Source organism: Salmo trutta, chromosome 2 (genome assembly GCF_901001165.1).
Source record: "Salmo trutta chromosome 2, fSalTru1.1, whole genome shotgun sequence".
NCBI lineage: Eukaryota > Metazoa > Chordata > Actinopteri > Salmoniformes > Salmonidae > Salmo > Salmo trutta.
Genome location: NC_042958.1, coordinates 12,500,848 through 12,527,588, shown reverse-complemented (window position 1 = coordinate 12,527,588; position 26,741 = coordinate 12,500,848). Strand labels below are relative to the sequence as shown.

Here is a 26,741-nt window from a genome sequence, read left to right as displayed (position 1 = left end):
TTGATATTTTGATAAAAACGACTGCATTAGACCTTTAATATGCACGTGTCATACAATACAATCGTTATCGTTCATATTAAATTGTCCATTTCATAATGGTTTCCTGCATATGGAAGGAGATAAGAACGGAGACAAAGGGGACGATCTATCTCCCCTCCTTTCTCCCTCCCTCTGATAGGATGCTAGAGCGCAGAAGTCATTTTAGCAACGAGATGTGCAGGCAAGCTTGCACAAGGACGGTGAGGCAAGAGCACCGAGGACGCGCATCTCATGTGGAGGTTTGATCTGAGGGGCCTGATTTGAGGAGGTATTGCGGAGTTCTAAATTTGACTCATGAACTATGAAAGAAGTTGCGCGCGCGCGTGCTTTCATTGAATTTGGATAATTATGGTTTGCCACAGACATTTATCACCCAGTTGAGATTTCATTGAAAGAATCCGAATCGTGTGTGGGATTGTTATTCTCAACGTGATGGATACAAATGCGTTGGCTGTGTTTAAACTTTTAGTGGTTGGAATTTTGGGTGAGTATTCTAGTGTTTTATTTTATAGGCTATTAGTAGTCGATTGGATAGTTTTCTAGATTATTAAATTATATTATTTCTTAATGATTTAATAGCTATTTTTGTGTTGCCGCTGTCTGAAATGGAATCTTATAATCGAAAAAATGAATGAAAAAATGCATAACAACATATTAATAACACTCTCAATAATTCTCAGATCCTTTTGTTTCAAAACTGCTTTCAGTGTTCATTCCATAGCCAATAAGATGTTAAAGTTGCATGGCCTATCATCTTTAAAAAGGCTAATAAAAAATATGAAATAAAATCCATCTTGATCAATGACTTCCTCAATTTGATGTGATTTCATAATATATTTGATCAAATATAGTCAATCGCCAAATTAACACCACTGTCTCTTGACCCTAGTGGCTATGTAAAAGACTGTATGGTAAAATACCATAAGAATTCATAAAACAATGTAAGAATCTCCATACCAGTATGCTTTTCAGGTAAATTCATGAAAACGTGGGTCTTCAAGGGATGATGACGTTGGATGTCCATTGAAATTAAATGTATTTACATTTTTATGTTTTATTTAACCTTTAACTAGGCAAGTCAGTTAAGAACAAATTCTTATTTACAATGACGGCCTACCTGTCATTGTAAGGGGGTATTCAGCGTTATGATTGTCTATAATGATATGCAATCATTAACATTTTAATGTTCTTTGCGAAATTATATCTTCACTTATCGCAAGTTCATGTTTATTTTTGGTAACATATCGTCTATATGGACTTGGACCCTATAGAAAGTGCAATGAAAAATCGGACTTTATTGTCCCGGACCCGAGATGATTTCTCTTTAGGGAGGATTTTTCTTCTGGTTTTCTCATCAGGAGGAGACAGGAACCCATCTCAGAATACCCAAGAGCTTAGATTCAGAGCTGAGCCCCAAAGATTATGGATCAGGGATATACTAAAGTCCCCAAAGCTGTCCAGAACTCTCCTGGATACCTGCCATGTAGGCTATGCGCACAGCAAAATAGCCAATGACCAGGGGAAAATGCAAAGGTTCTGAGATTAACAACGCAAATGGGACATCTTACATGCACACATAATATCCTCAAAAGCTTCATGAGTCCAACTGTCTGGAGCACAGGGGGACTATGATATATTTGTTGTAAAATGTATTTTAGGAATCTTATGTAATTAGATCAGAGCTGAAGCACAAGCAGCACTGCTCCACTGAGTAAGGTCTGTCTACTTGAATTAGCAGATAATAATAGTTATAAAAGGGCATCGGAATTCCATAACCAAGGAAAATGCCTTGGGCTCATCAGCCACAGCAGCTTCCAGTGTAGTGCTGTAAAAAGAATGCATTTCATGCTCAAAAACATCTCTGTAATACAATTCTACTGCTATACGTCTACATTTGGTTGGTACTAGCAGCCAGACCAATGGTAAATAAGACTTGCTAGTAGTTATATGTTTCAAAAGTCTTGTAAGTTTCCTTATGTGGATTCACTAAAAGGCTTCTTATTTTAGCTGCCCTCTCAACAGCTGTGAAAATCTGTGAAAAAGCTGTATTAATCTTTCAATGACCCCGTAACATTTTCATACACTCCGTGGGCTCATGAACTTGGCCCCTGGAAAGTTATGAAGTCCCCAGCTGGAGCTGTATATAGACTCATGCCTGTACTGAGGCAAAGTACCACATTGTCAACGTACTCTACCTAAATCTCAGTTCTGCAGGTTGTCCAGGTTTTCAAAATGGCTCCTGTATTTGCATGAGCAGTGTCTTCCATCTTGAGAAGGCACTCAATCAATATCGTGCTCTGTTAATGGGTCACTGCCTCCGATAATGTAATAGTGCTGAGATCGTGCACTGTTAATGGGTCACCGCCTCCGATAATGTAATAGTGCTGAGATCGTGCACTGTTAATGGGTCACCGCCTCCGATAATGTAATAGTGCTGATGAGTGAAACCCCCAGTTGGAACCCAGGCCTCTGGCTTGGCTTCCCACTGTAACAGCAAGAGGGCAGAGTAGGAACCCAGGCCTCTGGCTTGGCTTCCCACTGTCACAGCAAGAGGGCAGAGTAGGAACCCAGGCCTCTGACTTGGCTTCCCACTGTCACAGCAAGAGGGCAGAGTAGGAACCCAGGCCTCTGGCTTGGCTTCCCACAGTCCCAGCAAGAGGGCAGAGTAGGAACCCAGGCCTCTGACTTGGCTTCCCACAGTCCCAGCAAGAGGGCAGAGTAGGAACCCAGGCCTCTGGCTTGGCTTCCCACTGTCACTGCAAGAGGGCAGAGTTTGAACAGTGTTGTAGATCAGCCAAGGATAGTGTAGAAAGCAGAGTGCTGTGTGTGTGTGTTTTTTGCCTACCTGCCTGCCTGCCTGCCTGCGTGTGTGTGTGCGCATCAGCTCAGCCATGGCTTTCCTCTCGCACTCCTGAAAATAAGCAAGGAACACATACTGTTCTCATATCTCTCAATAAGCAGACATGTTTAGCATTATTGTCGTCTGCTTACTGATACAGTAGTTTGAATATGTAGGCCAGGAATAAATCCAGGTTTTGTTTAAATGGAGTGTGTCGGTGTAATGTGGTAGTGGGTACGCTCTCTTGGATTGTGTGGGCGTCTGAAAGAGTACTGTCAGTGTGATTTGAAACTGAGGTGAACCCACAGTGCCATCTTTCACACCTCAATATGGGTTTTAAGTACTTAAATGGGGTGCTGAGTACGTTTTCATGCAAGCTGAACGTTGAGTTCCTATGGAAAGGCATGCAGTGTTTTCTCTGCCTGATTTCAAACTCTTCTCTCACATTATTGCTCTGTCTCTCACTCTCTCTCACACACACACACACACACACACACACACACACACACACACACACACACACACACACACACACACACACACACACACACACACACACACACACACACACACACACACACACACACACACACACACACACACACACACACTTCTCTCTGTTTCTCTGCCTACACACAGCAGGTCACAGAGCCACTTTGGCAGTGGGCTTCCCTTCTGTATGGCAACGCTCATCTTTGGAAGTGGGCTTCCCTCCTGTATGGCAAAAGTCATCTTTGGCAGTGGGCTGCTCTCCTGCATAGAAAAGGTCATCTTTGGCAGTGGGCTGCTCTCCTGCATGGCAAAGGTCATCTTTGGCAGTGGGTCGTCCTGTATGGAAACGCTCATCTTTGGCAGTGGGTCGCCCTCCTGCATGGCAACGCTCATCTTTGGCAGTGGGTCGCCCTCCTGCATGGCAAGGGTAATTGGCACTGAGACAGATTTCGAAAAAGAGCACGGTTGACAGAAATGGTAACTTTCCATTACTTAACTCTTGTGATGTGATTTACTAGTTTCAAGTTCAAGTTTTAATGTCACGTGCTCAAGTACAGTGAAATTCCTTTATTACAAGCTCCCCACAATGCCGTAATCAATAACAATGTAAAACAAAAAATAACAAGGTAGAACAAAATAATAAATAATAATATGTTTCTGGAATTGAATGTCTTGGAAATAAGATTAGGAGAAAATCTAAATAAAACCTTAATTTAACAAAAAATCCTAGCAACTTCAATTTGACAGTACCCTAACAACAAATCCTATGAAACTGGTGTGAATGAATGCTTTTCAGTCAGTGAAGCTTTATCCCTGACTCTCCCCTCTTCTGAACTTATCCCAGATGCATTGCGAAAAGTAAGCATGAAACTAGAAGTGCTGTGTTGACGATAGGTAGGCACTCAGCAATGACATCATCATTGACAGTGGGATGACTTCCTGCTCACAGAAACCAAGAACTACATTCAAATCAACCAGGATTGCCGCCTTCTTAATGTAGGCAATGCTAGGCATACCTCAAGGGCCGTTGTTGATGTTTGTAAGCAGGAAGTCTGTCACACCCTGATCTGTTTCACCTGTCCTTGTGATTGTCTCCAACCCCTCCAGGTGTCGCTTATTATCCCCGGTGTATATATCCCTGTTTCCTGTCTCTCTGTGCCAGTTCGTCTTGTTTGCCAAGTCAGCCAGTGTTTTTTCATGCTCCTATCTTTCCCAGTTTGTTTCTAGTACTCTGGTACTGTTTGGACTCTGACCTGGTTTATGAACTCTCGCCTGTCCCTGACCTGCCTTTGCCTACTCCCTTTGTTATAATAAATATCGGAGCTCTACCATCTGCCTCCTTTGTCTGCATTTAGGCATCGCCTTGGGCCCTTATAGTACAAACTGGCCATGACAGACCCAGCAGACTTGGACCAGCTCTGTCACGTTGTTTTCCTGCAGAGAGCCACCATTGGGAGGCATGAGGAGCTATTTAGGGACCTTTTGGAAGGGCTTTGTTCCCTGATGGAATGCCACGACCAAGGGTTCAAGGCGATAATGGAACAAATCAGTGGATTAGCCCATAGGCAGCACGCCACATCTGAGACCTCCCAACCACCCAGTAACCTTCCTACTTGTGGTGGATTGGTTCAACCTACCCCGGCTCCCCGAGAGCCCCACTTACCTCCTCAAGGAACATTGTGCAGGTGATTCTGGTACCTGCCAGAATCCTTTCCCAGTACTCTCTCATCTTCGAACTCCAGCCCTCTCATTCCCGTCGGACTGATCGAAGATAGTGTATTTAATTACTCTAATATCTGAAAGGACGCTCTCCTGTGCAACAGATGTGTGGGAGCAACAATCCGCTGTGTCTCAGGGCTTGGCGGAATTCATGGCAGAAGTGAGGAAGGTTTTCAATTCTCTGCTGCCCGGGAGGGAGGCGGCTCAAACTACTGCAGGTACATCAGAACTCCCGTAGTGTGGCAGACTACACAGTAGAGTTCCTGGAATCCGGAGGCTCTGTTCGACACCTTCCTACATGGACTGTTGGAGGGGATAATGGATGAGCTTGCTGCTTGGGAAATACCACTGGACCTTGATTCCATTATCGCCCTTTCGATTAGGATTGATGGCCACTTATATGAACGGCGGTGTGAGAGGAGGTCGGGCCTTGGGAACACTCATTTGTCTAATGACGGCACTCGTCCTAAGGAATCCGGAAATTCCTGAAGTGTGTATTTCTGAGGAGAGCCGAAACACCCAAGGTTCCCCGAGAATCATCAACGACGGGTGAGTTGGATAATCTTGAGCCTATGCAACTGGGAAGAGCTAAGTTATCGGTTGCGGAACGCTTACGTAGGCTGAGTTCAAACTGTTGTCTGTACTGTGGAGGGGCAGGACATTATATAGCTACCTGCCCTGTTAGGAAAGCCTTGTCTCTGGTGGGTACACGTACTCTGGTGAGCCAGACTGGGAGTTCCCTAATTCCCATCACCCGCTATCCTTTTTTTGTGCTTTTGCTGTGGGGAGACCAATCTAAGTCTCTTCGAGTGCTCATTGACTCTGGGGCTGATGAAAGTTTTATGGATGCTACTATTGTTTCTGAACTTGGCATTCCCACTCAACCCCTCTCTGTCCCCATGGATGCAAGGGCAGTGGACGGCCGTTCAATTGGAAGAGTCCCCCATAGTACAGTGCCCGTTCATGTTCCTGTTGTCTTGGGATTTTCCTGGCTCATAAAACACAACCCTGTTATTGACTGGACCATGAGCTCCATCCTGGGTTTGAGCCCATTTTGCCATTCCCACCGTCTTAAAGCAGCACAGCCGTCCCAGAGACGTCCTCCTCAGGGCGTTAGCAAGGCTTTGGATGTTTCTGCCATTCCCACTGAATACCATGACCTCCTGGAAGTGTTCAGTAAGGCGCATGCTACTTCTCTTCCCCCGCACCGTCCTTATGATTGTGCCATTGATCTCCTCCCAGGCACCACACCACCTCATGGTCGGCTGTATTCTCTATCCGGGCTGGAGACCAAGGCCATGGAGGAGTACATTGAGGATTCTCTAGCTACTGGAGGCGTCCGTCTGTCTGCATCTCCTGCCGGCGCGGGGTTTTTCTTTGTGGAGAAGAAGGACAAGAACCTGCATCCGTGCATTGACTACCGAGGTCTGAATGACATTACAATTAAGAATCGTTACCCCCGACCTCTCCTCAGCATTTGAACCTCTCCAGAGGCCACCATTTGTTACAAGCTGGATCTTCGGAATGCCTACCATCTGGTTCGGATACGCGAAGGAGATGAGTGGAAGACAGCATTCAACACAGCCAGCGGACATTATGAGTACCAGGTCATGCCGTTTTGACTCACCAACGTCCCTGCTGTCTTCCAGGCTCTGGTAAATGATGTGCTCCGGGACATGCTAAACCGTTTTGTGTTTGTCTACCTTGACGACATCCTGTTTGTTTTCCCGGTCTGTCCAAGAACATGTTCTTCATGTCAGACAGGTCCTTCAGAACATCCTGGAGAACCAATTGTTCATGAAAGCCGAGAAGTGTGAGTTCCACCTCTCAACAATCTCCTTTCTGGGATATGTCATTGCTGAGAGAAATGTCCAAATGATCCTGGAAAAGTGAAAGCAGTGGTAGATTGGCCTCAACCTATGTCCAGGGTGCAGTTACAATGTTTCCTGGGTTTCGCTAACTTCTACTGCCGTTTCAATTGGGGCCCTGGTGGCCCCCTCTCTGCACTCACCTCTCCCAAAGTACCGTTCAGATGGTCTCCAGCTGTCAACAGAGCCTTGTGGACCTGAAGCATCGGTTCACCACAGCACCTATCCTCATCCATCCGGACATGTCCCATCAATTTGTGGTATAGGTTGACGCTTCTGATGTTGGAGTGGGGGCCATCCTGTCCCAGCGATCTGTCCAGGACCAAAAGCTTCATCCCTGTGCCTTCCTGTCCCATCGTCTAAATCCTGCAGAGAGGAACTACGACGTAGACAACCGAGGACTCCTGGTGGTCAAGATGGTGTTGGAAGAGTGGAGGCACTGGCTGGAAGGAGTAGAACAGCCATTAGAACAGCCATTCTTGGTCTGGACTGACCATAAAAATGTGGAATATCTCCGTACAGCCAAGCGCCTTAACTCCAGGCAGGCCCGGTGGGCTCTCCTGTTTACAAGAGTCATCTTCACCATTTCCTACCGCCCAGGGTCCAAAAAATGTGAATCCTGACGCCCTCTCCCGTCTATACAGTTCCTCTGCCACACCCTCGGTCTCCGAAACCATTCTCCCTACCTCATATCTTGCAGCCTCAGTGGGTTGGGGGATTGAGACCCTGGTTCGCAAGGCACAACGTTCCCAGCCTGGACCTGAAGGGGGCCCGACTAACCGGCTATTTGTCCCTAACTCAGTCCGGCCCCGGGTCCTGGAATGGGCTCATTCCTTCAGGCTGACCTGTCATCCAGGTTCCCGCTGGACCCTAGCATTCCTCCGACAATGTTTCTGGTGACCCACAATGGTTCCTGACGTCTCTGCCTTCATCGCCGTGTGCACGGTGTGTGCTTAGAACAAGACTCCAAGGCAAGCTCCTTCTGGCCTTCTTCTGCCACTACCGGTCCCTCATCGTCCCTGGTCCCATATCTCTCTGGACTTTGTCACTGGGCTTCCACGTCATTCTGACGGTGGTGGATCGGTTCTCAAAAGTCGCTCATTTCATCCCTCTCCCCAAACTTCCCTCTGCCAAGGAAACGGCCCAGCTTATGGTGCAGCACGTCTTCCGGATGCATGGACTCCCGGTGGATATGGTTTCTGACCGGGGTCCTCAGTTCTCGTCTCAGTTCTGGAAGGTGTTCTGCACCCTTATTAGGGCGTCAGCCAACCTATCCTCCGGATTCCAACCCCAATCTAACGGCCAGCCGAAGCGAGCTAACCAGGACCTGGAGACCACCCTAAGATGCCTGACCTCAACCAACCCTACTACCTGGAGCTGACAACTGGTCTGCGTGGAGTATGCCCGGAACACCCTTCCCTGTTCAGCCATGGAACTCTCCCCTTTTGAGTGCTCCATGGGGTACCAGCCTCCACTCTTCCCAGAACAAGAACCGGAAGTCAACATACCCTCCGCCCAGATGATCATCCGTCGCTGTTGACGTACCTGGAGAAGAGCTCGGGTAGCACTTCTCAAGACCAACTCTAGCTATCGTCAACAAGCGGACCGCCGCCCGGACTCCAGCTCCCCGCTACCGCATTGGCTGTCCCCACGGGACCTGCCCCTTTGGGTAGAGTCACGCAAACCCCCCGTTTCATTGGTCCTTTTCCCATCTCTAGAGTCCTTAGTTCTACTGCTGTCCATCTCGTGTTACCCCGTACCCTCCGTATCCACCCTACTTGTCCCTGGTGTATATATCCCTGTGTTTCCTGTCTCTCTGTGCCAGTTCGTCTTGTTTGCCAAGTCAACCAGCGTTTTTCCTTGCACCTATCTTTCCCACTCTCCGTTTGTTTCTAGTCCTCCTGGTTTTGACCCTTGCCTGTCCTGACTCCGAATCCGCCTGCCTGACCACTCTGCCTCTTCTGACTACCAGTCTGCCTATCCCCTTGTACTGTTTTGGACTTGGATCTGGTTGGACCTGGTTTATGAACTCTCACCTGTCCCCGAACTGCCTTTGCCTACTCCCTTTGTTATAATAAATAACGGAGCTCTACCATCTGCCTCCTGTGTCTGCATTTGGGTCTCGCCTTGTGCCCTTATAAAGTCACCCTGTTGTGTATGAGGATTTCATATAGCTGAGTCTACCCTTAGTACAAGGTTTGTGCAGAAGTTACTCCCTCATAGTTACCAACAATACAAAGTAAGTCATGTAAGATGTTGCATTATTTTGATTTGTGCTCACAAAGTAGTGATTACTTCGCTTATGTATGGGGTGTTCGGTATTGTTGTTAAAACCACCGTTGTATGTGACCTCATAAAATGGTTATTAGGTACACCCATATAGTACCGGGTCAGATCCCCTTGGCCTCCAGGACAGCCTGAATACTTTGGGGAATGGAAACATTGCTCAGTTGGTATCAACGGACCTAACGTGTGCCAGGAAAACATTCCCCACACCATTACAGCACTGCCACCAAAACCTGTACCGTTGACTCCAGGCAGGGTGGGGCCATGGACTCGCTTCTTATTTCTAGCTGATAGGAGTGGAACCTGGTGTGGTCGTCTGCTGCAATTGCCCACCCGTGACAAAAACCGACAAGTTGTGCGTTCCGAGATGTTGATCTGCACACCACTGTTGTACTGCGCCTGTTGTGGTCCGCCTGTTAGCTTGCACCATTCTTGCCATTCTCCTTTGACCTCTCATCAACGAGTTGTTTTTGCCCACAGAACTGCCGCTGATGGGATGTTTTTTGGAAGTTGCTCCATTCTCGGTAAACCCTAGACACTGTCCTGTATGAAAATCCCAGAGGCCGGCCGTTTCTGAGATACTGGAACCGGCATGCCTGGCACCGACAATCATACCACGCTCAAAGTCGCTTAGGTCAATTATTTTGCCCATTCTAACGTTCAATCGAACAGTAGCGGAATCTTTCAATGCCCGTCTGCCTGCTTTATGTAGCAAGCCACGGCCACGTGACTCACTGTCTGTAGGAGCTAACAATTTTTGTGAATGGGGTGGCGTACCTAATAAACTGTCCAATGAGTGTATATTGATGCTGGTTCTCATGTAAACCATAGCCTTGCCAAGCTAAACTGTTTTAATTATTAGTAGTTTCTTTTGACTTTCGGCCCCTTGTTGCTGGATTTAATGGAACTGCTAGAATGCCAATGGTATTAAATGTATTAATCAACTTACTGAAGATCATGTGCTGATAGACTGCCATGCAATGCCAGTGTTTGTAAAAATATCTGTCCTAAATATTATGTGTTTTGAGAGAACTGAAGGCAGAAAGAGGCTGGAGGATATTCTTTCATTTTTTTCATGAATTAAACAGTTGGCTTGAAGTTGTGAACAGCAGGGACAATCAACTAAATGTCTCAGTGACTTTTCCCCACAGTTTTTTTCTTCTTTCCCCCGTATTGGAATGAGTTTACATTTAAAAGGCCTTGGTTAAATGGCTCAGACACTTCAGCTCCAGCCAATTCACCATGTTGTCATCTTAAGGTTCGTTATCTGTAACTAACAGTCTGCATTGGTAATATTGACTGATCCTAGTGATGACACATACCCATTGTATCTTCAGCAGTGATTGTCCGATATCATGTTCCAGAAACATCCTCATCACGCTCAAGCAACTTTAACAAGTGGAACATTCTCAGAACACTTCCAACCTAAACAAGTAGATGTTAGAGGGAATTGATCATTATGTGAATCAAAACATGTTTTTAAGCTAAAACAGAGAAAAAACACCTCAAATATTTTGTCAGATTTAGATTGAGACATCTGTTTACATGTGTCCCGTTGTCCACACTTGTCACGACTTCCGCCGAAGTCGGTCCCTCTCCTTGTTCGGGCGACGTTCGGCCGTCAACGTCACCGGCCTTCTAGCCATCGCCGATCCACTTTTAATTTTCCATTTGTTTTGTCTTTGTTTTACACACCTGGTTTCAAATCCCCAATTACATGTTCATTATTTAACCCTCTGTTTTCCCCATGGTTTTTATGCGTGATTGTTTTATGTATGTTCGGTCCGTTGTTGTGGGCTCGGTATTACGACATGTTATTGGAATATTTAAGTAAAGTTACTTGTGTTACTCATCTCTGCTGTCCTGCGCCTGACTCCTCTACACCAGCTACACCCAGACCACTACAACACTCCCCACAGTAACTTTCCTCTCTGAACCGTTGGAATGGGTTAATGCTATAGCGTCTTTGGAAAGTCCCTCCATGGAGTGACTGTCCCTCACATGCTTTAATTCAGGTTCTCTCTTTCCCCAGGCTATGCAGCATTTATTTCTGTCTCTCTTCATCTTGGCCACCTATGACAACCCCTTCCTGCTTTTGTTTGCCAAGTGCAGAGAGCCTTGTCCGCTTTTCCTCAGTCGCCTTTTCCCCTCCTTTTCCCCTCCTTTTTTTGTTCAATCCCCCGGGGCCAGTGTCACAATCCCACATGGAACCTTCCCCTCAGACCTCGGATTGAGAGTGACGTGCCAAATCACCACAACATCAATGTAATCTTGAGCTTTTGTCCATTGGTCCACTTAGTGTTTCATCCCCTCAGTCTAAGCTGAAGTCGGGCACAAGGTGGGCAAATATTTCAGAGCTTCTGGGATAAATGGAATGTATGTATTAGCAGTTAGCAATTAAGAATTATTTTTAAAAAGAATGTCATTTTGTTCATTATTTAGGTGACTGAGTTTTAGGCGAATGACTGGGGGCCTTCAAGGGAATTTGGTGTTAAGTTATTACATGTGGTCACGTCTGCTCAGTTTTATTTCAGTAAATTTGATTGAGTTGACTTCAAAGATCATGCCCACCATGCTCAGAGGTACATTTTCTATTTGGGCTGATGCCTGTCTTCCCCCATAGTGTAATGGCCTTACTTGAAATATGAATTATGTTGTCGAAGGGATTAGTTGTGTCTGAGGGAAAACAATCAAAGTGTTTTGATCAAAGCCTGTTTTAGGTGTAGATCATCTAAGAAGATGATCACATTGCCTGTTGGAGATTTCTTTTACTGTTTGTCTTGAATTAGTTATAATCTTTTGCAGCAATGGGTTTTGTATCTAATCCGTGGGCAAAAGTGATTGCAATGATGTCTTTATGATGTCTTTTAAGACTTCAAGGTCAGGTTATATACTGCTTGTATAAGGATAAAAAATAAAATATGTATTTCCCATGATGTCTTGATCTCACCATGGGAAAAGCATCTTTACCTGGTTGTAACAGAGACCAGTTTGTTCTAATCTAGTTATGCAGAAAATAACCCGCATTTAAAAAAAAATCTTAGCAGAGGTAATTTCAACATTCTCTTGACAGACTAAATGACGGGATCCAGCCCTCATTCCCCCAAGTGCAATAAATAAGACAGGCCTGGTAACATTGCTACACCACTCTGGTAGCTTATTCTTTTTTTGACACTGCCCCATTAGGGCTCTATACACAATAGCGTGACAATGAAAAATGTATTGCTTTTTAAAGTACGTGACTTTAGACACAGAACAGTACTTAAAGGGCAACTCCACCACTTTTCAATCTCATTTTCATTATCTCCAGCACAATACCAGTGTCACAATACCAGTGTCTACATACAGATGTAGGATCTTAATTTGATCACCTTGCTGCAGGAGAACTGTAGTGTATTTGAGTTTTAAAAAAGGCTTCTGAAGTTTGTAATTTCCACTTTGAAATTTTCGACTTGAAAAATGTATCAACCTCATGATGATGATGATGATAATAATAATATTGTATGACACTTCAGCAGACACTTTTATCCAAAGTATTCAGCTTAGTAAGGCAACAGAAAGCTAAGTACATAACATAAATAAAATGTATTGCAATAGAAATAGTAAAGTAATAAAACATTTAATCTGGATCGATGCCATGCCACACTGGCTGTGTTGACACAGGCAGCCCAATTCTGGTCTTTTGACCAATCAGATCAGCTATTTTGCCCAACATTGGGCAAAATATCAGAATTGGGCTGCCTGTGTAAACTCAGCCACTGTCCACACGCAGTTTTACATGTGACCCTTATCAGATTTGCTTGTTCACACTGATATAGCCTCTAAAATAGCCACACAAAAACACTTCAGGATTGAGAACCACATGAGAAGAAAATTGGAACTTGCTTAAACATTCTGGAAAAAATCTGATAGGTATCAGATATGCCAAATGCAAGCTATTGCCATTTGTTTGTTTTCCCATCAGATCCCCCCCTCATTCTCAGTAATGATTGATATATGGATTGCAAGAGATTCCAAACCTGGTCCACAAAGGGTGCATTTACACAAGCAGCCCAATTCAGACTTTTTGCCACAAACTGGTATTTTGACCAATTAGATAAGATCTTTTGACAATAATTCGGCAAAAGATCAGAATTGGGCTGCCTGTGTAAACACAGCAATATAGAGTTTCTCTATCTATCCCAACATGGCCAGCAGTAGATGACTGCCTTTTTAACCTTTAGAGCACAGCCTTAGCAGGAAGCGGTTTGTACTTTAAGAAGTGATAGACAAGCTTCAAATAGATAGTAGAAGGACCTTGGGGAACCTTGGCCAGTCGTTAGTATCACACTTACATCCTCCCATTGTCGCTGTGACAAGGGGAGCGTGCTTATTTCTGCCCTTGTGGTGAGAGTCAATTTATAAAATCACAGTTAATGACAGAAATTTGGACAATAGCAATGTTGAGAGCAGACTATTTCAGTTATTCCTGCAGTAATGGCTTCTATGTTTCGGATGAAGGCTTTGAGGGCCGCAATGTCAATATTATCAACCAAAATAAATCGCTAGACGTACCCCTTAATTATTATATACCCGGACCATCTGTACTCCAATATGATATCTGTTTAAATAAAGGCTCCCGTCTGAAATGTACTTCAATGAGCTCATTCTACTGGCCTCATTTATTCATTGAGGAACCAGAAGACTGGTTTGAATGTGAAGGATTGTTAAAGAGATAAGATTATAACCACGTAGTCCTACTATACACCCACATCTATCTTAAGAAAATAGGTCTACAGTATATGTCTCTCTTTCTCACATGCACACACTCTCTCTCTCTTTCTCGCTATGACATCTTCCCATGTAACCCAGTAGACAATTTGTCTTCATTGATCTTTAGATTTTTTGTTTTTCTCAAGTAATCAGCCACAGAGCTTGAGCAAAAACAAATGCACAAATCTCCAGCTCAACTTCAGAGTAATAGAAAAGCGATAGGTCAACATTAGCAATGATGACGTTAAGCACCAACAGAAGCATACAGTGAGTTGAGATGGAGCCAAAGAGCCTTCCTCTCTACAGACAGACAGCCATACGGCCAAGGGAAGGGGGAGCAGTAGTGTTGTCCTTTTTTTTAACAGCTGGAGCTGTACTTGGCAGGGTGAGTAAGTGTCCTCGACTCCAGGGCCCAGCGAAGAATGACGTCTTGACCCCTACAGATACAGTAGTTGGCAGAGTACAGACGGGTACTTTTCTGATTACATTCTGGGTCTGGCCCTGTGTTAACCTCAAGCAGCCTCAAGGAAATGGCTGGGAGATTAGAACTATCACATTTGAGAAATTAGCACTTTTAATTAAGCCTGGTCATGGTCTCTGAGAAATGTCTCCAAATTAACATTCCTCGGCTTATAACAAGGAAGCTAATCAAGAAGGATGTAGACTAACATACCATAATGACGTCATGTCATGTCACAACCCCCCCTTCCATCTGTAATGTGCCCGTTACTGTTTTTCTAGATGTATAGTGTATTAGTAGTAACAAGGCAGGCAAATATTATGAGGTATTTCTAATGGGAACCCTTCTGGCTTGTCAGTCAATGTGAATATGCTAGAATCTACAGTATCTGTTCTTTCCTTGCCTCCCATATTCCGAACACAGACTCATTACATCATATTACTTCACCTAAAGATGATCTGAAGCTCAAACAGTTAGTCTGCCTAAGCCCCACTACTGTACGTACTCAATTGTTGCAGTAGCTACATTTTTCACCCCACTTCATCACACTCATACACTCAGCTTTAAGTGGATATCTGTGTAAAGAATATGAATATGTATATGCCAGACAAGTGTGCAATTCAGGAACATGGCAATGTGACAAGGTGAAGCCTTTGTATTTCATGCTTCAGTCGACATTCTCTACCTTCAAGGTCTTAAGTGTTTCAACCACAGGACTATATTAGGCACATGGAGGGGTGAGGTGCGGGGAGGTGTTGACAAGACTTCAGAGTCTCAACAATGTCCCCATGAAGATGAAACCTAATGGGAAGTGTTATGCTTGATGGCCCTGCACTTGGCATAATGCTGTATTCTATTTTTATCATCTGAACCTGGCATGTTTTAGGTCTTGGAGGTGTGGCTTCTATCTTAGACTGCTGCTACTGTAAATGGATTATGTGGTTGCTAGGAAGAAACTAATTACGATACTGTCTCTACAATGTGAAAACAGCATCTTCTTTTATAGCTCATATCTATTTTAGTTTTTCCTGCCCTAGAATAATGTTTATTTTCTTTCGAGACAGGATGCAAATGGATTTCTCAGCTTTTTGATATCCTTGTAGTGTGGAAGAGACACAGACAAGGCTTTCTAGCTGGAGGCTTATAAAAGCTGCATTTCTCCATTAATGATGTATTTGGCCCTGTAACTGCTGTGGAAATGTAAACCATGAATATCAAGAGACGCCTATTATTCAGTGTGAGACTTCAGCTTTCTAGTTGCTGCTTCTCATAAACCATGTCATCCTATTGCCAAGTGAGAGGATACAAGGCTACAGTAAAGATGAAGGCAGCCAAAGTAGCAAAAGGGTTATGCCACATTTGGAAAACACTAGACATAAGGACCTTTTATATCACCCTTTATGTAGTATGACTTGTCCTAATGTGAAACATGTATTTAGTGGTCATGAAGTGCTTATGAATGCTTTATAAAGACTTTATAACTTGTTGGTTCAAAGTGGCACCGTAAGACTGTTTTTCTACTTTCCACAAGAACAGCCGTCAAAGATTCAGTGTGGCAGTGTAGGTTTATCAGAGAGATTTCATTTTCATGGTGTGTACTCAGAGCTACCTCGTACTGGATCGATTGTTAGATTGTATTTTGGTCCTGGCGTATCTTTGCAAAACCATCACTGAAGTGTGACACGGGAGGGAAAGAGTGAAATAGCACATGAATTCCCAACCTTTAGGAATACAGTGGTTTCCATGACATTGAGTGTCATTCGTGTTTCCCTTCCAGACATTTCAGGCGAGGTGCAAAGGCCCCCAAAGCAATTTCCAGACCAATTGGAAACCAAATCTGTCAATTGAAACTCTTTCAGGTAGGGGGAAAGAGAGCCGTGAGCCACCTATACAATGGTGGGGGGAGCACTGTGTGCGTATAAGGGATGCCTAGTGCCCTTTTGTCTTTAGATGCCAACATGGTCTCATGGGCAATTTGTACTATTCTGTACATAAAGCTATACACTCCATTAGTATGATATGTTACGTTACGTTAGGCTACATTATGAATGGAATAGTGGTCGTACAATATCATACGAATTAGAGGACGTATAGTATCAAATAAAATTTCAAATCAAATGTTATTCGTGACAAACTTCATAAACTGACAGCCCTTTCCAACAACGCAGAAAGAAAGAAAATAGAGAAATAATAGAAAAGTAATAACATGTAATGATAATAAAGTAGTAATAAATAAGTAATAAATGCACAATGAGTAACGATAACTTGGCTATATACACGGTTTACCAGTACCGAGTTGATGTGCAGGGGTACAAGGTAATTGAGGTACTGTAGATATGTACATACTGTATGCAGTGCCTTCAGAAAGTATTCACACCCCTTGACTTCTTCCACATTTTGTTGTGTTACAACTTGAATTTAAAATGGATCCAATTTAGATTTTTTTTAATCACTGGCCTACACACAATATCCCATAATGTCAAAGTGGAATTATGTTTTTGAAATGTTTGCAAATGAATGAAACATTTAAAGCTGAAATGTCTTGTCAATAAGTATTCAACCCCTTTGTTATGGCAAGCCTAAATAAGTTCAGGAGTAAAGATTTGCTTAACAAGTCACATTAATAATAGTGTTTAGTATGATTTTTGAATGACTACGTCATCTCTGTACCCCACACATACAATTATCTGTAAGGTCCCTCCCTCAGTCAAGCACTGAATTTCTAACACAGATTAAACCACAAAGGCCATGGAGGTTTTCCAATGCCTTGCAAAGGGCACCTATTGGTAGATGGGTAAAAAAAGAAGAAAAGCATACATTGAATATCCCTTTGAGCATGGTGAAGTTATTACATACACTTTGAATGGTGTATCAATACACCCAGCCACTACAAAGATACAGGCGTCCTTCCTAACTCAGTTGTCAGAAAAGAAGGAAACTGCTCAGTGATTTGAGGTCAATGGTGACTTTAAAAAAGTTACATGTTTTAGAGATTAATGGCTGTGATAGGAGAAAACTGAGAATGGATCAACAACATTGCAGATACTCCATAATACTAACCTAATTGACAGAGTGAAAAGAAGGAAACCTGTACAGAATAAAATATTTAAAAAACATGCATCCGGTTTGCAATAAGGCACTAAAGCAATACTGCAAAAAAATGTGGCAAAGCAATTCCCTTTTTGTTCTGAATAGTAAGTGTTATGTTTGGGGCAAATCCAATACAACACATTGCTGAGTATCACTCGCCATATTTTCAAGCATATTGGTGGCTGCATCATGTTATGGGTATGCTTATAATCCTTAAGGGCTGGGGAGTTTATCAGCATGAAAATGAAACTGGATGGAGGCAAAATCCTAGAGGAAAACAGGGTTCAGCTTTCCACCAGACACTGGGAGATGAATTCACCTTTTAGAAGGACAATAACCTAAAACACAAGGCCAAATGTACACTGGAGTTGCTTACCAAGAAGACAGTGAATATTCCTGAGTGGCCGAGTTAGTTTTGACTTAAATCTACTTGAAAATCTATGGCAAGACCTGACAATGTTTGTCTAGCAATGCTCAACAACCAATTTGACAGAGCTTGAAGAATTTTGAAAGTATAATGGGCAAATGCTGCACAATCCAGGTGTGGAAAGCTCTTAGAGACTTACCGAGAAAGACCCACAGCTGTAGTCACTGCCAAAGGTGCTTCTACAAATTACTGACTCAGGGGTGTGAATATTTATATTTCTGTACTTAATTTTCAATAAATGTGCAACATTTTCTTAAAACATGTTTTCACCTTATCATTATGAGGTACTGTGCGTAGATGGGTGAGAAAAAACTGTATTTAATCCATTTTGAATTCAGGCTGTAACAACAAAATGTGTAATAAGTCAAGGGGTATGAATACTTTATAAAGGCACTCTAACTAGGTATAATAAACAGTAGCAGCAGCGTATGTGATGAGTGCAAAAACGATCAATGCAGATTGCTAAATAGTTATTTCAGGTAGCTATTTAACTGTCTCATGGCTTGGGGGTAGAAGCTGTTCAGGGTCCTGTTGGTTTCAGACTTGGTCCATCGGTACAACTTGCCGTGCGGTAGCAGAGAGAAAAGTATATGATACGCCTTTCCTGGTTGTACAAAATCATACGAATTGGATGAAATAATTTTTCATACATTTTGGAGGCCTTCTTGGCAGACCTATTTATCTGAGACCAGGTTGACTCTTGCAGGAAAATTAAGGGGATAATTTACGGTGGCGGTTAGGGAAACTAACGACAAATGTTAGAAGAACTTAAACGACACATGGTTAGATGAATTTATGTAGCAGGTTAGGTGAATTGGGTAATGTTTAGAATAATGATTAGGGAAGGTTAGCTAAAATGCTACAGTTGTCCGCGACACGAAAATGCAGCCTTTGGATTTCTAGACTGTTGCGGATTAGACCATGATACGTCTTGGAGGTGCTCAGAAATACCTAAAGTATATTTAGCATGGCGTTGATGCCAGGCTGGGAATGCAAATAGTATTTAAGGTTTGGCAGGGGGAAGGGGAAGAGAGGGGGGGTAACACTGAAGGTTTGGCATTAAAAACAAATGTGACGCAACCCTGTATTCGCGTCATGCCCTGCTACTGTTTGAAGTTATCAGGCGTAGCAATCACAGACCTCTATGCTTTGAACACATATCCTGCAGGAAGAAATTGCTAAATTTAACTTGGCTGCTCAACAACAGTTATCCCCTGGTTGAGACTGAACTGAACAGGATGGTTTTTGTAATCACATATGAAGGAAAAATCTAAACTTTGTGTTCACTCAGAATGCTTAGACTGTTTCTTAAGGGCAGTTGTGTTTACGATTCAATATAGAACAATGACAAAGTCTACGAAGATATCTGTTTTAATGTGCTTAGCAGCTCTGGTACAACATAGATATTCTAAGTGAACCTGCAGTGCGGTTTACCTTTATCTGTGATTGTTTGAATTGGGGCTTACGACTGGCACTTGAAGGAAAAACAAGGAAAAACAAGGACAAACATTTTACTGCCTGGTATCATTGAGGTACTGGTATCATTGTAGTTATAATAGGGAGATAATGGTGGGAGAGTGAGACAAGGAAAGTCTGAGGTGAAAACGAAACGAATGAGCGAGAGTGTGAGTGTGTGTGTGTTTACGTGTGTATTCTCTAGTAGGTCCTTCAGTGGTGCTCCAGTTTTGGACAGCTGTCCCACTTAACAGGATTGCTACACAGGCTTATTGAAGCAAACAAGCAGCTGGGTCAGGGCGGAGGATGGAAGATTGATTATGTGTGTCCCACACTTGGCAGTGCCAGCACCAGCGCCAAACAACAGACACTGCATGGAGTCGGACTGGGGGTTTCACGCTGCGCCATATCGACTTGCCTCCCTCTCTGTCTCTCTGTGCTGTGCTGTGGTAGAATATGCCCGCTAAGCAGCATTTCTCAAACCTCTCCTCAGGGATTCCCGCCACATGTATTTGATCTATTCCCAGAGCTAGTGTAGAGGATGGTTAAGGGAAACGCTACGGTCTTCCTGAGACCTACAAGTACCATCTCCCCACAACCAGAAGGTGCTTCTGGACTATGTTGTGTTACGGTGCAGAGGGTTGTGGATTTCCACTCTGTCACCTAATTAAACTCGTCAGCTAATCATCAAGCCCTTGTCTAGTTAAATCTTGTGTGCTAGTTCAGGGTTACAACAGAATTGTGAAACATCTGGGGCTCCCCAAGGAGAGATTTGGGAAACACTGCACTGAAAGCGCAGAGAATTGTTCCACCTCCTATCCTATCCTGTCCTGTCCTGTCCAATGGTGCCCTACAGCGTTTGTTTGTTCCTTGTTCGTTGTTTAAACTCGTCCGTTTTTGTTGCTTTGCTTTTAGTAGTTTAATAATGTTTTATGTTGCATCGGATTACCGATTAGGCTACGGTAGTGCGACATGAAGTGTGTACAGTGGATTATTCTCCTACTTGGATTCCCTTTGCTGGTACCTGAAACAGCATGCGAATCTATGAGAAAGTCGGCGGCACCACACATCCGCAACAGCAGAAACTCTTACAATGTAATAACTCACGTTCGGGAGAACAGATCAAAGGGGACACACCTGCAGAGATCATGAGACAAAACAACCTGGGTGAAGGATTATTAAGTAGGAAGAGGAAAAGGGGCAGGAAAGGCGGTGTGCGGCAGAGGTTGAGAAGGAACAAAACAAAGATTCCGCTTCCAACTATCCTGCTCTCCAATGTCCAATCGCTTAAGGGAAAAACTTACGAATTGTGGGCAAACTCACAGTATCTATATGAATACAGGGAGGCCTGTGTAATGGCCTTTTCTGAAACTTGGCTGTCGGAGGCGGTGCCCGACTCTGAAGTCAACCCTAACGTATTCACCATCACTCGTATGGACAGAGACAGTGAAGCTTCTGGTAAGGAGCACGGAGGCAGAGTCTGTGTTCTGATGAATGATAGATGGTGTAAAACTACGATTGTCAGGAAAACAATCTGCACTCCTGATATAGAGCTACTATGAGTGTCACTACGCCCCTTCTACCTCCCCTGTGAGTTCCCCCAGCATTTTCTGACAGTTGTTTATATCCATCCAAGAGCAAAGTGTCAATGCAGCTGACATAATTTTTAACCTCACTCAAGAGCTTGATGTGATTTTCCCCGATGCCCCCAATGGGGGATTTCCACAGCTGTACTCTTAAGCGCAATTTGAGTACTTACACCCAGTATGTGACTTGTCTAACAAGGAAAACATAAGATCATTGACTTATGTTACGGCTCGATCTCCAAAGCATATTCATCCTTGGCCAGACCTCCACTGAGTGGATCAGATCATAATACTGGTCTTCTACGACCAACTTATAGACAGTTACTCAAAAGGGAGGTGGTGGAAAAACATATACAGGTGTGGGACAATGACAGTATTGATCAATTGCAGGGATGCTTTGATTGTACCACCTGGAGTGTATTTGAAGAATCATCAGCTGACCTGAACGAGTTGACTAATGTAATACCTGGCTATATTGAATTCTGTGTTGATTTGGTGATCTCCAAAAAAAACATGTAAGATATTTCCTAACAACAAACCATGGGTGACCAAAGAATTGAAGGTGGTGCTTTATAAGAAGAAACAGGTGGGTGCCTCTGGGAATCCACCAAAAAAAGAGGTACAGAGAGAGGTGAAGAAAGAGATAAAAAAGGCGAGATTCCAGTAAAAGGACAAGGTGCAACAGATAATGTTACAGGGAGACTCTCAGTCTGCCTGATTGAGCATTAAGAATATGGCAAACTCCCCATTCAAAAAGTAGGCAACGTATTGATCCCTGCCTGGATGAGAGGGTGTGCCTCTCTACAGCCAATGAACTAAACAAGTTCTTCACCCGCTTTGAAACAGGGGTCACCCCCGCTGCCCTGGCTCGTCTGGAAGAGGATGTCATGGCAACCAAGAGCACGCTTGTCATCGATGAGGAAGTCGTACAACGAGTGTTCAAAAGCAAAAGAGAACAAAAGAGACCGGGGCCTGATAACGTAAGTGGTCGTGTCTTGAAACACTGTTCCACTCAGCTGAGCGGTGTCTTCTGCTCTCTCTTTCAGCGGTCCCTGGGTGCATTGGAAATTTCATGGCAGTTTTGGAGCAGTGGCTTCTTCCTTGCTGAGCGGCCTTTCAGGTTATGTCGATATAGGACTCATTTTACTGTGGATATAGATACTTTGTACCTGTTTCCTCCAGCATCTTCACAAGGTCCTTTGCTGTTGTTCTGGGATTTATTTGCACTTTTTGCACCAAAGTACGTTCATCTCTAGGAGACAGAACGCGTCTCCTTCCTGAGCGGTATGATGGCTGCGTGGTCCCATGGTGTTTATACTTGCGTACTATTGTTTGTACCGATGAACGTGGTACCTTCAGGCATTTGGAAATTGCTCCCAAGGATGAACCAGACTTGCGGAGGTCTACAATTTGAGGTCTTGGCTGATTTATTTTGATTTTCCCATGATGTCAAGCAAAGAGGTACTGAGTTTGAAGGTAGGCCTTGAAATACATCCCCAGGTACACCTCCAATTGACTCAAATGATGTCAATTAGCCTATCGTAAGCTTCTAAAGCCATGACATCATTATCTGGAATTTTGCAAGCTGTTTAAAGGCACATTCAACTTAGTGTATGTAAACTTCTGACCCACTGGAATTGTGATACAGTGAATTATAAGTGAAATAATCTGTCTGTAAACAATTGTTGGAAAAATTACTTGTGTCATGCATAAAGTAGATGTCCTAACTGACTTGCCAAACTATAGTTTGTTAACAAGAAATTTGTGGAGAGGTTGAAAAACGAGTTTTAATGACTCCATCGGTACTTAAGTGTATGTAAACTTCCGACTTCAATTATATATATAATTGAAGTCGGAAGTTTACATACACTTAATGTGTATGTAAACTTCCGACTTCAATTATATATATAATTGAAGTCGGAAGTTTACATACACTTAAGTACCGATATGAGATCCTCAGACCCCTTGTGAGACCATATGCTGGTGCGGTTGGCCCTGGGTTCCTCCTAATGCAAGACAGTGCTAGACCTCATGTGGCTGGAGTGTGTCAACAGTTCCTGCAAGAGGAAGGCATTGATGCTATGGACTGGCCCGCCCGTTCCCCAGACCTGAATCCAATTGAGCACATCTGGGACATCATGTCTCGCTCCATCCACCAATGCCACGTTGCACCACAGACTGTCCAGGAGTTGGCGGATGCTTTAGTCCAGGTCTGGGAGGAGATCCCTCAGGAGACCATCCGCCACCTCATCAGGAGCATGCCCAGGCGTTGTAGGGAGGTCATACAGGCACGTGGAGGCCACACACACTACTGAGCATCATTTTGACTTGTTTTAAGGACATTACATCAAAGTTGGATCAGCCTGTAGTGTGGTTTTCCACTTTAATTTTGAGTGTGACTCCAAATCCAGACCTCCATGGGTTGATAAATTGGATTTCCATTGATTATTTTTGTGTGATTTTGTTCTCAGCACATTCAACTATGTAAAGAAAAAAGTATTTAATAAGATTATTTCATTCATTCAGATCTAGGATGTGTTATTTTAGTGTTCCCTTTATTTTTTTGAGCAGTATATATAGTTAAGTTTAGAGCTTTTCACAATACTGAGCCGAAACCAAGCAGAGCTAACCGAACTGTACTGAGCTGTCCTTGGTTACGCATCCACATTAGTTGCTGGAATCCTGCTGAAAAGGACAATGTGAAAGTAAATATCTTTGCCAGCACGGTTTGGTTCAGGTCGACACGATAATGTGAAAAGGGTACTAGCTATTGCCCTCTCCTCAGCTTCAACATTATAATAACCCAGCAGCACCAACAGCTGACAGCTTGGCATTTGTACCAGAAAACTCCTTAATGACGGTTATTCTAAGCTTAATTTAGTCAACCGTGCTCAAACCACTGTTACATGAACTTAGGATTCATTATTTTATTTTTTTGCCAGGATGTGTTTGGAATTGTAAATTTAATGGCCACCTGGTCAAATGGTAAGTTTTATGTTAAAAGTTCCGCATAGGTTTCAGTTGCGGTAGGTTTCAGTGTTTTGTCAACAGCGTTTAATGATGGTTCTACATGTAATCAAGCATAACTGAGACTTGTCATGACCAGTAACTCTGTTTCATGTTCCTGTGTGATTTTGTCTTTGACAGTGAACTCTTGGATGACAAGAGGATTGTCAGGTAAGGAGGTTTAGCTTACATCTCCTTCTGAAGACATGAAACACTGTGCAGCACGGCTTACAAATGCACTACTTTTTACAAGAAGTCGTTTTTAACCTTGTGCCAATAATATTTGGCAAAATTGATAAAATGTACATTCCTTACTTCTGACTTACCCTGTGCCAGAAGTTATAGCCACTTTTTGTAATAACAATAGATTCAGTTACAGTATGTTCACCCATTAAGAAACACCACATTTTCAGTTGTAGTACTTTTTCTGTCGCTTTCCCTAATGAAGACAACCCTAATACTACTGTGGAACATTAAAGGCTGTGTTTTTTTCCCTTCTAATTTGGACCTTTTTATGTCTTGCAGCCACAGAGAATATCAATGTTGAGTCTATACCACGAAGGCCTAGTGTGGCTCTGTGCAACGAGACCCAGCTACTGTGGGAGATGGAGGTGTGTGGGGAGGAATTCAAGCGAAAGATGGACCACGTGGATCCCCAGAACTGGTGCAACTTAACACACTTCATCAGGTAAAAGACTCCCCGCCCTTTCAGAACAAGCCTAAGAGTCCATCTATTTATGCACTGCCCCAGCTCTTAAGGGCACTCAGTATAACTGTTATATTAATCCATGTCAGAATGCAAAGGTAGGATTACTTCCAGCAAGCAAAACCTGTGTAATCCCACTACACCAGTTGGTAAACTTTTAGCTTTTGGATGCAGTCTAAGATTTGGAACTTGAAGCCAAAATAAAACACATTTCAATTAAAATGATTAAATGCACTAACATTGTTGTACAACATTTTGGGGAAGCTCAGAACATAAATTGTTGAAAATATTATTTTAAATAGAACAATTAAGACACACTGTAGGAGGAATCAAAGAATACTGTATTGCAGTGTAGGTAGTCTAGTAAAAAATTAAATAAATATAACGTACCATGATTCTGCGCCCACTATCTGACTATTTGTGTGTGAACAGGCGATTGGAATCCAGATGCCTGTTGGCATAGTAGATCCAGGGGGCTATTTGCCTGGCTGGACCTGCTCAGTGTTAATTCCCCCCTGGCCAATGAGCAGCATCTGCGCCTGCTGGCTGACCCAGCATGGTTCTCTAACACCCTTCAACCGTTCACACACACACACGCAAACACACATACACAGACAAATCAACACTAGAAAAATGTCCCTCTGTAAATGTCAGTGTTATGTAAATAATTGTGCTGGGGATTCAGAGGTCTGACATTGATTTTTCCCCTATTTGATTCGATTAAGCCTCAATAGAATTCAGCATGAATGACAGAATGTAATAGGGATGAAACGGCCATTTCCAAGAACCCTTCCCTCTTTCTCCTAGTGTCAGCAAAGCCTGCTCCGTTCCTAGAATGAACGTGTCCATGGACATTGTTCTTTAGCCCATCAAAACATTGCGAGTCACTTTGTGGCCATCTCACACGGTTTCTGTGGAAATTAACTGTCTCTATTACTTCTTCGTGGGGAGTCCCGATTGGGAGATCAACATTCCATGTGGTAGTCAGACCATATTTACAGATATTGGATGTAAGGAAAACATACATGTAACCCCCATCTTCCACAGACAGGGTTTCGACAGAAGTTGGACCATAAGGCCTTTTGTAATAACCAGCCATTGAAAGTTCCAATCTGTTTATTTCAACAGGGCACAAGCTTTATTTGATGCTAAGTTTACACTGTGCTTTATCTGTGAAGAATATAAACATGATACACTTGAAGCTTTAGATAAGGAATTCTAGGAAGAATACACGTATATTGTACCTAGTACAATACCTCTTATAACATTGTCCAGTAGCTCATATTGTCAAGACATTACTCTCTTCGCGAGACAGCCATTACCATACATACCAGCTTTTTCATGAGGAGCATTTGAGAATGATGTTTACAGTATTTGTTAATGTGTTATTCATGAGACATGTATTCTCATGGACATCTCCAGGGAGTTTGTGGCACTCTGATGAAAGAGAGCGAGAGAGACACAGAAATTGAAAAAGGGAGAATGTGAAGGACCTTTATGTAAACCAACACACTATCAAGTTAGGGGTTAAGGTTAGGTTTACGGGTCAAAGTTAGGGTTAGCTAACATGCTAGCTAAGGAGTTAAATGGTTAGGGTTAGGGTTAGGGGAAGGGTTAGCTAACATGCTAGCTAAGGAGTTAAATGGTTAAGGTTAGGGTTAGGGGAAGGGTTAGCTAACATGCTAGCTAAGGAGTTAAATGGTTAAGGTTAGGGTTAGGGGAAGGGTTAGATAACATGCGAAGTAGTTACATAGTAGCTAAAAAGTAGGAAGTAGTTACAAAGTTGCTAATTAGCTAAAATGAAAAAGTTATCAGTGATGAGATTCGAACATGCAATCTTTTGGTTGCTAGATGTTATATGCCCATCCGTCTATTCATCCTCGTCCACCAACCTCCCTCGTATCGTTTCTGTCTTAAGTAACCTACTGTCTTTATCTGTGATTAAAATTCACTGAATACAAAAACATATATATATATAATTGTGTGCCTTTCATGAATTTCCAATAAGATATGTGT

At 43.1% G+C, this 26,741-nt stretch overlaps 1 protein-coding gene across 2 annotated transcripts in view; it reads left to right on the top strand.

The window, feature by feature from the left end:
• Positions 1 to 228: 228 nt before the first annotated feature.
• The window catches only part of LOC115150679 (receptor activity-modifying protein 3), a 36,702-nt gene continuing 10,189 nt past the window's right edge, over positions 229 to 26,741 (top strand). Inside the window, exons 1-3 of one of the 2 annotated variants that reach the window (XM_029694195.1) lie at positions 229 to 523; positions 24,161 to 24,190; positions 24,545 to 24,707. In XM_029694195.1, coding sequence (XP_029550055.1) covers positions 472 to 523; positions 24,161 to 24,190; positions 24,545 to 24,707 — 245 coding nt within the window. In that variant the 5' untranslated portion in view covers positions 229 to 471. Of the gene's footprint in view, positions 524 to 23,576; positions 24,191 to 24,544; positions 24,708 to 26,741 lie in introns of those variants that run through there. The other variant, XM_029694203.1, reaches the window with a different exon arrangement.